The 15,744-nt window shown below is 44.0% G+C and overlaps 1 protein-coding gene across 1 annotated transcript in view; it reads right to left on the bottom strand.

Moving 5' to 3' along the window:
• BRWD1 (bromodomain and WD repeat domain containing 1) overlaps window positions 1-15,230 on the bottom strand; it is a 91,512-nt gene extending 76,282 nt beyond the window's left edge. The window contains exons 1-6 of the mRNA XM_080658066.1: window positions 15,130-15,230; window positions 14,965-15,023; window positions 14,796-14,825; window positions 14,563-14,622; window positions 2,461-2,611; window positions 285-383 (exon numbers count right to left, since the gene is read on the bottom strand). Of these exons, the coding sequence (XP_080514192.1) occupies window positions 285-383; window positions 2,461-2,611; window positions 14,563-14,622; window positions 14,796-14,825; window positions 14,965-15,023; window positions 15,130-15,178 (448 nt within the window). The 5' untranslated portion in view covers window positions 15,179-15,230. The remainder of the gene's footprint in view (window positions 1-284; window positions 384-2,460; window positions 2,612-14,562; window positions 14,623-14,795; window positions 14,826-14,964; window positions 15,024-15,129) is intronic.
• Between the last annotated feature and the right edge of the window lie 514 nt (window positions 15,231-15,744).

The following is a 15,744-nucleotide window of genomic DNA, read 5'->3' as shown; positions in this document are numbered from 1 at the left end:
ACTCCAAAACAAAAACCTATGTTCAAGAAACAAGGATACAAGTTTCTTTCCAGTTCTGTTCTACTACAGTCACTGGTATAGACTTTTTATTATAATAAAATTGTTTTTCATTAATTTTTATTACTTTTAATAATTATTTTAGAAAAACAAATGTGAAAATTGATCCTTGTTACTACTAAAACATACTACCAGTATTTCCTTTTACATTTTAGCATAGCAGTTACAAAACTGGTCAAGAAATTAAAAGAATGGTATCAGAAATCTGAAAGGCCAGCCTCACTTACCAAGACTTGGTGGGTAACCGTAATTCACGGGCATTTCAGGAGGTCTTCCTCTATGAAGAGCAGCAAAGGCAGAGCCCTTCCAAACTGTGTGCCTGCAGTCTTTAAAATGAATTTTAGATACACATAAAATCTTGAAAGTTAACCCCAAGAAAGATTTTATAGAATACTTACGTATATTTTAATAAACTGTTTATTCAAAGTTTTACCAACTAATAATATACTTTAACAGAAAAGCCCTAGAAGTTTATTAGACTATTTCTGAGGGGGGGGGGAATTTAAGACATCTCAGATACAACAACAACTAACATTGTGTAGCACTTTACAATTTACAAAGTGCTTTCCACATACATTATCTCATGGAATCCTCACAACAACCCTGTGAGGTAGGTATTAATCGCCAATTTACAAGTGAGGTAACTGAGGCTCAAAGGTTCCAGGACCTTTAAAGAGATCCACTACAAATGATCAGTCAAGATGGGCCACAAAACCAGGTCTCTTTTGACTCCAAGTCCCATTCAATGCCAAATAAGTTTTTATTTTTCAATGCAGAATTATTCCATACGATATTAACAATAAAAAGTCTTAATCACAACTGATTCAACTTTCCAAAAATGGAAATTTTTGTAGGGAAATTTTTAAGTCTTTGATTTACATGAAAATCCTTGATTTAATTAAGTGTTTAAATGTTAGTGACTTTTAAAATTAATGTTGGCCAATATTACCATGACTTTAATCTCCTCCGGAAATATTGACAAAATTAAAATGGCTTTCGTCTTGTTTAAGGGTCATCGCTGATCTTTATACAAGAGCATATACGTGGGATCTGTGAGTCTGAACACTAATCCTGATATCCCATCCCCCTTTGGCCTACCAGTGAATATACCAAGAAAAAACGCCTGCCCCTCTATAGGAGGAAGCAGCAGACACAGACTGTGCTGTGCTAGAAATTAGCTTCCTCACAACGGAAAGAGGACGGGAAGAAAGGCATCCTACTAAACCTCCACTGAGCCTCGGGTGCCCCAAACGAACAGGCATATTACGTTTTACATGAACGGATTCATTACCACTGTCGTGATCAAAGAGCAGTTACTAGGCATCCTCCGTGGCACTAGTACAAAACAGACAGAGAAATACAGTCCCTACCCCTAGGGCAGCTTGCTGAAGTCTCTTCTAAGGTCTGCCAGTTCTAAAGCAGTGCTCATCACAAAACGACATTGAGCTTGACACAAGTAAAGAAAACAGGCTACCCAGGCAACCACTATATAACAACCTAAAACAGAATAATTACAAGGTGAATAGGGACACAGAAGAAAGAAGAATATGAACAGTTTCCTGATTCAAGCCACAGTGTGGCACAGCCATAGAGCACTAAGAAACCACTAAAGCTGACAAACCGGTCTGGCATGGAACCAAGAGGGAGACTGGTTCTTTCTCAGTCAAGCTTTATACTGGTGGTACATCTAAAAGGCAGCATCACGTGAGCAAAAGATCTTAAAAATAATCACGGGGATGAACTTGATGTATGCTCAAGATCAGAAGAACCAACATTCTTGCCATTTGCAGTTAAGCCATGTTGTATACATAGATCATATCACATACATGTACTTAGTCTGAGTGATTTATACCAAGCTAACAGAGAAAGAACAGCAATTCCAACAGTTTGCTACCACATAACTTAGCAAAAAAATTAAGTTGGTGAAAAAAGAACCATGCAATTATACATTTTGGGTGCTTTTTTCAAACTGCTACCAAATTTAGAAAATCACTTCCCCTTTATAACAAAGGGCTTTCAAAGATCTAAATATCAAATGAAATACTTCTAGCATTTAAAGAGTTTATTAGACACATACAATTACATTCAATGAAGTTATAAGTGAGCTACAAAATGGAAAATTAAGAACTCACATTGATAAAACCTCAAACACATCTCTGAATAAATTCAAACTTTTTAGCTTAACATCTATACCTTCATTTTTTTGAATGCAGAAGGACCCATTAAACACTTATGCAATAAAATTCAATGTCTATGCTAAATGCAGAGAATTTTATATTTATAGTCCACAGCATGGTATATTGTTACATATCACCTTTCTTCCACAATGCTCACGTTACTTCACAATTATAATAATTATTAAGCTAGTAATACAAAGCAGAACACTTCTTCAAATTAAGGTACCTTTTGCTGTACGTAGCAAAGACTGCCTTCCTGCACCAAGTAAAGAAGTGACTCTTGAAATACTGGGTGGAATTTCTTTATCCAACATGGGACCGATGCGCTGGCAGATTTGCAACAGATGATCAGGAGCCACATGCTTATTGGACAAGACCTAAGTGGAGAGCAAGTTTTAAAAGCATTTTATAATAGTATCAAAAATATTAATACTTAGAAAAAAGTCTGACAAAATATGTGAAAAACATGTACAATGAAAACGATAAAACATTGCTAAAATAAATTAAAGAAGATTTAAATAAACAGTAAATTGATGTAAAGATTCAAAGCTATCCCAAACAAAATCCAGGCATGTTTTTGTAGAAATTGACAACTTCAATCTAAAATTCATATGCAAATGCAATGGCCTAGAAAAGCCAAAGCACCTTAAAAAAAACAAGTTGAAAGTTAACAATATCTGACTTCATAGCGTGTTATATAAGGATGACTGATTTTTGATAAAGGTTCAAAGGAGAAAAGATAATCTTTTGAACAAATGGTGCTGAAATAAATGGATATCCATTTGTCAAAAATAATAACTTTGATCCAAAATCATACCATAAACAAAAATTATCTCAAAGCAGATCATTGATTTAAAAATATAATCTAAAGCCATAAAACTTATATAATAAAACACTGGAAAAAATCTTTATGACGTTAGATTAGGCAAGTATTTCTAATGACACCAAAAGCACAATCCACAAAAACAAATTATTAAGTTGGACTTCATCGAAACGAACAACTTGGTTTTTTTCAAAAAGCACTGTTAAGAGAATGAAAAGACGACCCACAGACTAAAAGAATATATTTGCAAATCACTTATCTGAAAAGGACTTGCAAAATTCAATAATTGAAAAAACAAACCTTATTTTTAAAAATGGGCAAAAGATTTGAATGAACACTTCACCAAAAAAGATATACAGATGGCAAACACATGAAACGATACTCAGCATCACTGGTAACTGATGAATACAAAATAAAAACATGAGATATCATGTGTGCAGGGGGGCAACAAGTGACAGAACACCCAATCACACACCCTAGGGATGACTCATAGTCTGAGTGTCATCTTGGGAAATGCCTTGAAAGCATCAACACATAATTCCAATTTTATCAGTGGGTGTCCCCCCTGCGGAGTACCCAGATGAATGGTTCCCAGAAGCTGCCTGGTGCGGGGAGAAGCTCAGATACACCCCACCGGTGACCAGGGGTTTCACTTCCAGGAAGACAAGAGCACCAGGTAGCCCCTGCCCAGGGACAGGACCATGGTGCAGTGGGGCAGGGGGTTAGGGGAAAGTCTGTGGGAGAACAGCCAGGTCTCCTGACTCCCAGAGGGCCCAGTCATCCCTAAACTTCCAAGAGGACACCCTTATAGAAAAGATGTAAGGACACCCTTATATCAACATCTTCAAACATTTACATGTAAATATAGGCAAATGTAAAGACTTACTAGTAAAACTGAGGCTCTAACAGAGGTCTTTTCCAAGCAGAAGTCTCTCAATTTGGAACCAGCTTCAAGTACACAACCAACTGATACCAGATAAAAGTGGATAGGACACTCTCCTGACCCACAAGAGATGTAGTTAAGAGTCCTAGCCCTACAACTAACTAGTTATAGAATCTGGACAAGGTATTTTGTAAGACCCCAATTTTTTTTTTAAATATATTTTATTGATTTTTTACAGAGAGGAAGGGAGAGGGAGAGAGAGTTAGAAACATCGATCAGCTGCCTCCTGCACAGCCCCTACTGGGGATGCGCCCGCAACCAAGGTACATGCCCTTGACCGGAATCGAACCTGGGACCCTTCAGTCCGCAGGCCGACGCTCTATCCACTGGGCCAAACCGGTCAGGGCAAGACCCCAATTCTTATTCAAAAATTAACAATAGGCAAAATTATGGGCTTACAAATTACATACACACCTAAGTATCTTAAGGTTTTGACTAATTCCTGTCTACATTAATGACAATAGCTAACATTTATATAGTGATTACAGACAGTAAGAACTTCATATATACTAACTTATTGTACCTCCCAACTATTTATCCTCATTTTACAGATATAAACACACAAGGCACAGGCATTAAATAACCTGTCCAGAATCAAAGAGCTACTAAGTAAATGGCAAAGCTAAAAATATAAACCCAAGCTGTCTAGTTCTGCAACTCTCCATCACTGGATCATTGTAATCAGCTCTACTACCTTTTTTTTTTTTTTTTCAATATATTTTATTGATTTTTTAGAGAGGAAGGGAGAGGGATAGAGAGTTAGAAACATTGATGAGAGAAAAACATCGATCAGCTGCCTCCTGCACACTCCCTACTGGGTATGTGCCCGCAACAAAGGTACATGCCCTTGACCGGAATCGAACCTGGGACCCTTGAGTCCACAGGCCGACGCTCTATCCACTGAGCCAAATCGGTTAGGGCTGCTCTACTACATCTTAATAAAAGTAGTCAGTAATTAAATAATTAAGCAATATTGTAAGACTTTTAGAGTCCAAGTGGCCGCAAAATATTTAAAGACAAATATGTGCAAACTGATTAACATCAGTATAGAATTTTTTCTAAGCAGTTAGATTTTCACATTCAAATCTCATATACCTAATGCAACAGAAATACTAAAATGAGTATCAGTCTAATTCTGAATAATGCATGCATAATTCATCCTACACTGTTATTGTTATTGCATAACTGTAACACAGAAGTTTTGTGTTCAAAATGCCACTTCCAATTTCTACTTAAAAAAGGAAAGATAATAGCTCTGACCAGGTCGCTCAGTTGGTTAGAGCAGCATCTTGATATGCCAAGGTGGTGGATTCGATTGCCCTTCAGAGCACGTACAAGAATCAACCAATGGCCCTGGCCGGTATGACTCAGTGGATAGAGCACTGGCCTGGGGACTGAAGGGTCCCAGGTTCCCCGAGTTGTGGGCGATGCCCGGTAGGGGGCGTGCAGAAGGCAGCTTATCGATGATTCTCATCATTGATGTTTCTCTCTCTCTCTCCCACTCCCTTCCTCTCTGAAATCAATAAAAATATATTTTTTAAAAAAACTTTGAACCCAGTTGGCAGGAGTGGCGCCTGGGACAGGGGCTTTGGCGGCAGCTGCAGGCTTCAATCTGGGCTGGCCTGCAATGGAGCCCACCACGGGGAGTGAGAAGGAGAGTGGAAGAGGTGCAGCTACAGGGAAATGCGTGAGTAGGATTTCGGTGCCAAGACCTCCCTCCCCATCAGCCGTGGCGCCTTTGGGACAGAAAGGTGGCAAGTTGTATGCAGTCAAGGTTGTCAAAAAAGCAGACATGATCAACAAAAAATGACTGATCAGGTACAAGCTGAGAGGGATGCACTGGCCCTAAGCAAAAGTCCTTCCATTGTCCATTTGTACTATTCCCTGCCGTCAGCAAACAATGTCTACTTGCTAATGGAAAACCTTATTGGTGGAGCTGTCAAATCTCTCCTACACATATATGGTTATTTTGATGAAAAGATGGCTGTGAAATATATTTCTAAGTGGCACTGGCTCTAGATTACCTTCATAGACATGGAATCATTCACAGGGATTTGAAACCAGACAATATGCTTATTTCTAATGAAGGTCGTATTAAACTAACTGATGTGGGCCTTTCCAAAGTTTACTTTAAACAGCGATATCAATATGGTGGATATCCTTATAACAGCATCAATGGCTAAACCTAAGCAAGGTTATTCAAGAACACCAGGACAAATATTCTCTCTCATCAGCTCTTTGGGATTTCACCCACCAATTGAAGAAGAAAGTTAAGACTGCAAATATTCTTTCAGCCCACGTATCTGAAACATCACAGCTTTCTCAAGGACGAATTTGTCCTATGTCTGCAGAACAAAGGAACAGTACTCCTTATTCTAGCAAACTACTAAAATCATTTCCCACCCTGCTTCGCCCCTGGCCTTCACCACCCTACTTCTGTGTCCACAGGCCTTGGAACAGTTGCCTCCAACCCCAGAATGCCTGTAAAGTGTCTAACTTCTAATCTACTCGTCTAGGAAAAGGCTGGCTACATCCAGTGCCGGTAGTCAGTCCTACATGGAATCTGTATCCATATGGAATCTGAACGCCACAGCAGTCCTACATGGGAAAAAGACTGCCAGGTTAGAGGGAATTTATCTTAACCATAACCAATTATGTATGTGAAATCAATGATGGAAACACTTTTTACCTTTTCATTTAAATTCTGTATGGAAATGAAACTGTTATGTGAACAGCAGTAAAGTTACTCTTCATTTTCCTGTACATCCTGACAAATTCTTTTGAAATATTTTACTTTTTGCCCTAGCCGGTTTGGCTCAGTGGTTAGGCACTGGCCTGCAGACTGAAAAGTCCCTGGTTCGATTCCGGTCAGGGGCACATGCCTGGGTTGCCGGCTCAATCCCCAGTTGGGGGCATGCAGGAGGCAGCCGATCAATGATTCTCTGTCATCATTGATGTTTCTATCATTCCCTCCCTCACCCTTCCTCTCTGAAATCAATAAAAATATATTAAAAAGGAAAAAAAAAGAATCAACCAATGAATGCACAAATAAGTGTAACAACAAATCAATGTTTCTCACTCTCCAAAATATCAATAATTTTTTTTATATTTTATTGATATTTTACAGAGAGGAAGGGAGAGGGATAAAGAGCTAGAAACATCGATGAGAGAGAAACATCGATCAGCTGCCTCCTGCACACCTCCCACTGGGGATGTGCCCGCAACCAAGGCACATGCCCCTGACCGGAATCGAACCTGGGACCCTTCAGTCCGCAGGCCGACGCTCTATCCACTGAGCCAAACCGGTTTCGGCAATAATTTTTTTTAAAAAGATAGTAATAAACAATATATTTTATATAGTCCTAAGGAAATGGATTAAGCTTTAAAAGAGGGACATAGCACATAATGCAATATACAGAGTGTATTACATTGTGCACTTGAAATATATAATCTTGTTAACCAATGTCACCCCAATAAATTTAAAAATTTTTTTTCTAATGGGATGTATAACTTCCATCTATCTCATGGCCATTCAATGCTAAATAGTGCTCTAACTCAGTGGTCACCAACCGGTGGTCCGTGAGGTCCGAAAGGTTGGCGATCACTGCTCTAACTGACCTACAAATAAAGTACATGTTAACAGAAATTTCAAGAAATCAAAAATCATACAAAACATTTACTAACCAAACTGTTGATTGAGAACAAGCTGGATTAGTTTAAGAATAATTTTTTAGCCCATCACACAGCTGAGGAAACAAATCTACAAATTAACTACACCACAAAAACTGAGGAGCCCTTCTGTGAACTGACCACAGATGAGAATAAAGAAAACCTGTCAAACTTCAAGTTCACAGCCACCTGTGGGCTGGCGTGACTGACTGGAATGCTGAGGAGCCTCAGTCAGTGAGTCTGCACTCACCCCAATTCCATCCCACAGGCCTTCACCAACTGTACCCGGCAGAAAACTGGGCGCAGAACAGCTGAGGGAGAACACGAACCCCTCCACAAGTGCGCTGCAGAGGCCCTCCTAAGGCTAGGAATAAAAGAACAGGTGGAAAGCCAAGGGCAGGACTGGAGATCAAAGAGTACTCTTCCACAACCCAGAAAGTTAGCAGCAGCAAATAAACTACAGCAAGACCTCCCAAGGTTTAGGGAGCGCACAAATCTGCTATAAAGACAGACAACTCGGGAATCTCCCCAGTGCCCACATCCCACTCTACGGAAAGGGCAAGTCCTGATCCCACCCTCAAAACATTATAAGGCCAGTGATGAACCAAATGCATCTAATGCTTCAAGTCTAGAGAAGATTAGATACAAACTAGACTGACCCAGCCCTACACACTAACAACTTTGAGAAAGAAAAGAGCACATCCTTTACTAGGGCTAATTATATTACTTTAGCCTCTACTTTTTTTAAAAAAAAACCTATTTTTATTGATTTCAGAGAGGAAGGGTGAGGGAGATAGAAACATCAATGGTGAGAAAAAAAATCATTGATCGGCTGCCTCCTACATTCCCCCCACCGGGAATCGAGCCCGGACAAGTGCCCTTGACTGGAATCGAACCTGGGACCCTTCATTCCGAAGGCCAATGCTCTATACCCAGAGCCAAACTTGCTAGGGTCATCCTCTACTCTTTTTAACACAAAAAGGCCCAGCATACTTCAAAAGATAATGAGCCCGGCCAGTGTTCTAAATGATTAGATTCCCCACTGGGGCATACGCCCAGGTTGCAGGTTCGGTCCCCAGTAGGTGACGTGCAGGAGGCAGCCAATTGATGATTCTCATCATTGATGTTTCTCTCTCTTTCTCACTCTTCTTCTCTGAAATCATTAAAATAATTTTTTAAAAAGATAATGGGACAAAATAAATTATGTGACCCATAGTCAAGAGAGGGAGTTGTCCCTAGACGCAGATTCAGAGATGGCCCAGATGCTCAAAAATGCTCAGCCATTTCTTCAAAATAATTATTTTGCCCCATCTTCTATCCTTTCCATTTGGAACTTGATGCATTAAACTATTTGATATCCTACAGATTCAAAGAGCTCAGAGAACCCCAAAGTAAATGCAAATACGTTGGCGCATGTGGTAGGCAGCTTTAGACATGGCCTCCCACCCCATTCTCCTGGTATTCATAGCCTTGAGAAATTCCCTACCAGCCAAAATGTTACTTCTAACCAACAAAATAGAGTAACGTTGAGGTGATACCACTTCCATGATTAGACACAGAAGTGTCTTGCTAGCAGACTATTAGTGTCATGTCAGCTTTCATCTCTTGATGATGCAAGCTGCCATGCTGGAGAGACCAATGTGGCAATGAACTCGGGGCAGCCAACAGCCAGTTAGGAACTGAGGCTCTCAGTCCCAACAATCCCTTCCAGGAACTGAGTCCAGACAAAAACTACATGCCCCGCCAGTATGGCTCAGTGGTGGAGCTTCGACCTACGAACCAGTAAGTCATGGTTTGATTCCCAGTCAGGCACATGCCCAGGTTTTGGGCTCATTCCCCAGTGGGGGGCGTGCAGTAGGCAGCAATTATTTTCTCTCATTACTGATGTTTCTCTCTCTCCCCCTTCCTCTCTGAAATCAATGAAAATATATATACATGTACATATACATATATATACATATGTATTAGAGGCCCAATACACGAAATTCGTGCAAGAGTAGGCCTTCCTTCCCCCAGCTGCTGGCACCGGCTTCCCTCGAAGTCCCGGCTTCGTCCAGAAGGTGGGCTGGAAGGATGTCCAGTCTAATTAGCACATTACGCTTTTATTATTATAGATTTTTTTTAAACTACACGAGCTTGGAATCAGTGCCTTCCCCAGTCAAGCTTTCAGCTCTAACCAATACTTTGATAGCCTTGAGAGAGATTAAGATAACTCAGCTCAGCTGTGCCTGGACTCCTGACTTACGGAAACTGCGAGATAATAAATCTGTAATGTTTGGAGCCACCAAGTTTTGGGGTAATTTGTTATGCAGCCATAGATAATGACTACAGTACATCATAGTAAAACTGGTGAAAATCCAAGACAAAATGAAAATCTTCATAAGCAGCTGAGGGAAACAATATCTTCAAAGGAACAACAGTAAGAATGATGGCTTTTCAAAAAGCAACAACTAATCAACTACAATCTCACAGCTAACAAAAATTACTTAAAAAAAAAAAAAAAAAAAAAAGAGCCCTGCCCAGTGCAACTTAGTTGGCGTCCTCCCTTGCATTGAACAGTTGCTGGTTCGATTCCTGGTCAGAGCACATGCTGGGGTTGCAGGCTCGACCCAGTGGAGGGCATGCAGGAGGCAGCCAATAGATGTTTTGCTCTCACATCAATGTTTTTCTCTCTCCGTTCCTCTCTAAAAATCAATAAAAATATTTTTTAAATTAGAGAAAAAAGCGAGACCTAGCCAGGTGGCTCAGTTGGTTGGAGTGTCATCTCATGCACCAGAAGGCCAAGGGTTCAATTCCCAATCAGGGCCCATAAACTAGGCTGCAGGTTCAATCCCTGGTCAGGGCATGGACAGGAGTCGACTGGTCAATGTTTTTCTCTCTCTCACCAATGTGTGTTTGTTCTCTCTCTCTCTCTCTCTCTCTCTTTCTCTCCCCGCCCCCCACCCCGCCCCTCTCTCAGATCAATAAAAGCATATCCTCAGGTGAGGATTAGAAAAAAAAAAAGAAAAAATGTTTTCATAAATACAGACAAAACGTTTTCAAATCAAAAAAATAAAAAGGAAAACTGAAGTAATTGACAATAAACCATTATTATAACAAAATAAGTTGTTCAGAGTGAAGAAAAATAATCAGACAAGACACATGGAAAGGAATTTAAAACATCAGAAAAGGTATACAGATGAGCAAGCAAATGAAGATTGACTTTAAAACACTAGCAGGCACTAGCCAGTTTGGGTCAGTGGACTGAGCGTCTGCCGGAGGGCTGAAGGCTCCCAGGTTTGACTCAGATCAAGGGCCCGTATCTCAGTTGCAGGCTCAATCCCAGCCCTAGTCAGCGCACTTGCCAGAGGCAACCAATCAATGTGTCAACACATCATGTTTCTTTCTCGTCTCTCCCCCTCCCTTCCACTCTCTCTAAAAATCAACTGGAAAAAATATCCTCAGGTGAGAATTAACAACAAAATTAATAAAACAATAGCAATAACAACTGGAAAAAATTTTAAACAGGTGAAAGTAAAATATAATAGCCCAAGGGCAGAAGGGTGACAACAGCTTCTTCCTCTCCAAGAATTCCAGCTGACAGTTTTCCAATTAAAAATGTTTTATCTAGGAGCTCCAGTGGCGCAATCGGTTAGCGCGCGGTACTTATAAAATGTTTTATCTACAATAACCCAACTCAATTCAGTCTTTCAAATATAATTTTTTTTAATTAAAGAAACAGAGTAGCCCTAGCTGGTTTGGCTCAGTGTACAGAGCATGGGCCTGCGGACTGAAGGGTCCCGGGTTCGATTCCAGTCAAGGGCACATGCCCAGGTTGTGGGCTCGATCCCCAGTAGGGGGTTTGCAGGAAGCAGCTGATCAATGACTCTCTCTCATCATTGATGTTTCTCCCTCTCCCCTCTCTGAAATCAATAAAAATATTTAAAAAACAAACAAACAAATGAAACAGGGTAGGTCCTGACCAGGTATCTCAGTTGGTTAGAGCATCATTCCAAGCTTTCGAGTTCAATCCCCAGTGAGGACACACACAAGAACCAACCAATGAATCTATATAACCTATATAATAAAAGCCTAAGCGACTTATGGCAGAACGACTGGTCGCTATGATGCACACTGACCACCTCAATGCAGGAGCTGCCCCCTGGTGGTCAGTGAGCTCTGACAGGGGGAGCCCTGCTCAGCCAGAAGCTGGGCTTATGGCTGGTGAGCCCAGTTGCCACGGCAGGAGCAGCAGCAGCAGCACTACCAAGCGGTGACAGCAGACAGGGATAAGCGCAAGTGGCATGGCACCCAGCCCCACTTTGGGCTCCTCCCTGGCCACCTGCCACTTGGTGCACTGCTACATCTCCTGAGGGTTCCCGGACTGCGAGAGGCATGTCCGACTGCTGGCTTAGGCCCGATCCCAGAGCCATTCTCTGTAGAAGGCAGTCGGTCTGAACAACTCAGTGACTCAGGTAAGCACAGGGAACTCAGGGTGAGCCTACCTCCGTGCTTGACTCACCCACTCAATGGTGTTTACAGGACAGACTGTGGTGGCCCAGGCCATACATGTGCAGCAGCTGCTGAAACTCAAGCAGCAGGCTGTGCAGCAGCAGAAGGCCATCCAGCCAAGCCAGCAGTCAGACATTCCCCAAGGGAGCCCGGACTGGGAGAGGGCACAGGCCAGGCTGAGGGGGACCTCCCCACACACCACCCCCCCCACCAGTGCATGAATTTTGTGCACCAGGCCTCTAGTACATAAATAAGTGGAACAACAAATCAATGTTTTTCTTTTTCTCCTTCCTCACTCTAAGGCTGGTGGATGATCTGTTATTCTATTTTTTCTATTTGAAAATTTGATAGCTTATAATAAAATAATATACCTCAAATAGAAATCGAAATAAATATAGCACACTAGTAATGAATTGGTTTATGGTAGATGAGGATTCATTACATATATATATTTGAAATACTTCTTAAAATTTTTTTAAAAGAAGACATTCATTAGAGAACTAGAAGCTACTCACATACCTTTAACAAAACAATTCTCCTCTAGACAGGAAGCTCATCCTGTTCCACTTAGTGCTGGATGGGGGTGGGGGGGAGGAAGGTACAGGAAGAAGAGGATACCCACCAGATAGACCAAATCAGCAGGCAATGAGCAATGAATGTCACAGCCACATCACTGGAGTATATCAGAGACTTTCAATAATCGCAAGCAAAATGTTAAGAAGAGTTTTAAGCAATTCTGACAGCAAAAGCCTAAATGTATATGCCTATTAAAATATATGTCTATTTCCGCCCTAACCGGTTTGGCTCAGTGGAAAGAGCGTCAGCCTACAGACTTAAGGGTCCCAGGTTCGATTCCGGTCAAGGGCATGTACCTTGGTTGCGGGCACATCCCCAGTAGGGAGTGTGCAGGAGGCAGCTGATCGATGTTTCTCTCTCATGGATGTTTCTAACTCTCTATCCCTTCCCTTCCTCTCTGTAAAAAATCAATAAAATATATTTAAAATATATATGTCTATTTCCATAAGTATTCATTACACTTTCTTCAAAATTTAGACAACTTTCTCTTCAGCAGCATCTTTACTGTCAGTCAGCTCAACACTTCTGCGCTTCACTGAAAACACTATTATCTCTTACACACAAGACTCCAGACCAGTCCTTTACACATTTCCTTACATTAAAAACAAACCTCAAAATATCCAACTCAATAAAACAAAAACTCTACCATCGTGCAGAATTTTCAGAACTCGCTTTCTTGAAAATATTATTTGCTTTTTAATATTTGCAAAAAATCTCTAGTAAGACAAACATTAAAACTGGCAACTGAAATAAAATCCTTTTGTTACTTTGTGTTAATACATACCTGGTCATATACAGATGACAAATCCCCTTGTTTATTTTTTATCCTATTTAACTCAGGAATGAAAATCGTGTCCTACAACTTCTGCTTACAAGTATTAGAAATGTGGTAAAAGATTATTCAAGAACTCTTTATGTAGTTGTTCTGCAAATACAAGACGCTGAATACAGCCCAGCAACTAAAGAAATCCTTTGTCCTAATACACAAATTGACAAAAACTTTTTTCAGGAAAATGTTTTTATTCCACTACGTACAAACGAATGGATAAAAAACCTAATTAAATACTGTGATGGCAACTAAATTAAGCTGACAAAGTATAACAAAGAGAGAACTACAATCTACGTTAATGGTGCTCCCAAAACAGAAACTGCACAGTTAGAACCTACATTATGTCCAGCAGATGACTAAAAATTCATCAAAATGAATCCGTTTTTTAAAAGGCATTCAACAAGTGTACAGTTGAGAGCAGCAAAACTAATGGAGGCGTGACATATTCTCGCAGCATCAATATTTTTATTTTTATTACGATGATGAGGTAAAAGGAAAAAAAAAAGCTAAAGAGGAGCATTTCTCCACCTTTTCAAACACCAAACATTCTATCTATTCCTGGGGAACAAGTGGTCTGAGATCTGGGCGGGGCCCAGGGAAGACGACCAATCAGCGCTAGAGTTACAAGTCTGGGTAAGAAGACGGACGGACGGGAGCAGCTCGCAGGAAGGCGGGCGCGCCCCCGCGCGCACGCGCGCCCCCGCCTCTCACCCTCGGCAGCACACCTGGGGGCCCACCCCGCCGCAAACCGCCCGCCGGGTCGCCCCTTCCGCCGCCCTGCCGACCCTGGGGGCCCCCTGGGGGCCGTTTCCTACCAAAACAAACACAGCCACCCGAAAACAAAACAAAACCTACCGCGGGAAGCCCCGCAGCGCCGCAGACGCCCCGGCCACCCGCCCGCCGCCAAGCGCGGCTCGGACCCTTCGCCCCACGGTCCGGAGCCCCGAAAAGGGGGCGGGGGCTCGGAAACCCTGGACGCAAATGTCAAAAGTCTCACCAATTCCTCGTAGCTCCTGTTGTGCTCGTTGCCCTCCCAGTCCAGCCTCTTCGGCAGCAACTGCAAAGACACGAGATGCAGACGAGTGACCACCACGCGGGTCCGGGGTGGGGGCGGCAGGAGAAGGGAAGTGGGGCAGGGGCGGCGGGCGACCCCGAACTAGGCCGGGCGGGGGGACGGAGGGGACCGGCGGGGGACGGAGGGCATGGGGCGGGGCGCCGCGATGCACAGACCTGGTACTGCTCCAGCTCCTGCACCAGCACCTGCAGCCAACGAGACGCGCAGTTAGAGGGGCGGGGGCCGCACCCCGGTCCACCCCGGTCCACCCGCGCCCTCCTCCCGCGACCCCAGGCGGTGGCGGGGCCGGGACGGGCCACCGCCGCCGGCGAGGCCCGCGCTCACCTGGGCGGCTCTCCGACACGGGCCGGCCGACAGGTACCGGGCGATGAGGAAGTACAGCTCTGAGGGGAGACGGGGAATCGGGTCAAGAGCGGGCGCGCCGTGAGAGGCGGCCGGAGCAGGGACGCGGGCCGGAGCGCCCGGGGAACCGCGGGTGGAGTGCCTTACCGGACTCGATGAGGGGCACCGGGCGTCGGGCGGGCGAGGACTCCGCCATGGCCGGGCCGGGCGCCGGGCGCGGGGATAGGGTGGGAGCGAGCGACGGAGCGTGTAGGCCGCGCCGAGGCCTGACCGGGCCGGCGTCCCTCTCCCAGGCGCGCCGCCGCCACCGCCGCCGCCGCCAGTCGTGCGCGCCGCCAGCGACGCTTCCGCGAAGTAGTCCCTCCGCGGAGGAAAAGTAGTCCCCCGAGGGGCGCCGGCGTCCGGGACCACTGGCGGCCTGGCTCGCCGGGCAGGGTGACCCTCGCCGCCCAGCCCTCTGTCTCGGTGGGCGCAGGGAAGGGGAACCCGGTGGGCAAGGGCCCGGCCCGGCAGACAGCGGGGGGAGGGGTGGCGCGTGGCCGGATCCCTGCGCGCGGTGAGCGGCCGGCGGTCCAGCTGCGCGGGGGGCGGAGGTCGGCGCCCGCGGGGAGGGGGCCGGGCTGGACGCCGCGGGCATGGGTGGCGACAGGTCCTGGCGCCCGGGGCCGAACTGCGCCCCTGCACGCCCGGCCTTCCGGACTCAGGACGTGAAGCCGGCCTGCCGGGTCACCCGAAGGGACCTTTCACGGACGGTCATCAGGG

This window comes from Plecotus auritus, assembly GCF_963455305.1.
Source record: "Plecotus auritus genome assembly, chromosome: 2".
Classification (NCBI taxonomy): Eukaryota; Metazoa; Chordata; class Mammalia; order Chiroptera; family Vespertilionidae; genus Plecotus; species Plecotus auritus.
The sequence above is the reverse complement of the archived record's forward strand: the minus strand, read 5'-3'. Positions and strand labels throughout refer to the sequence as shown.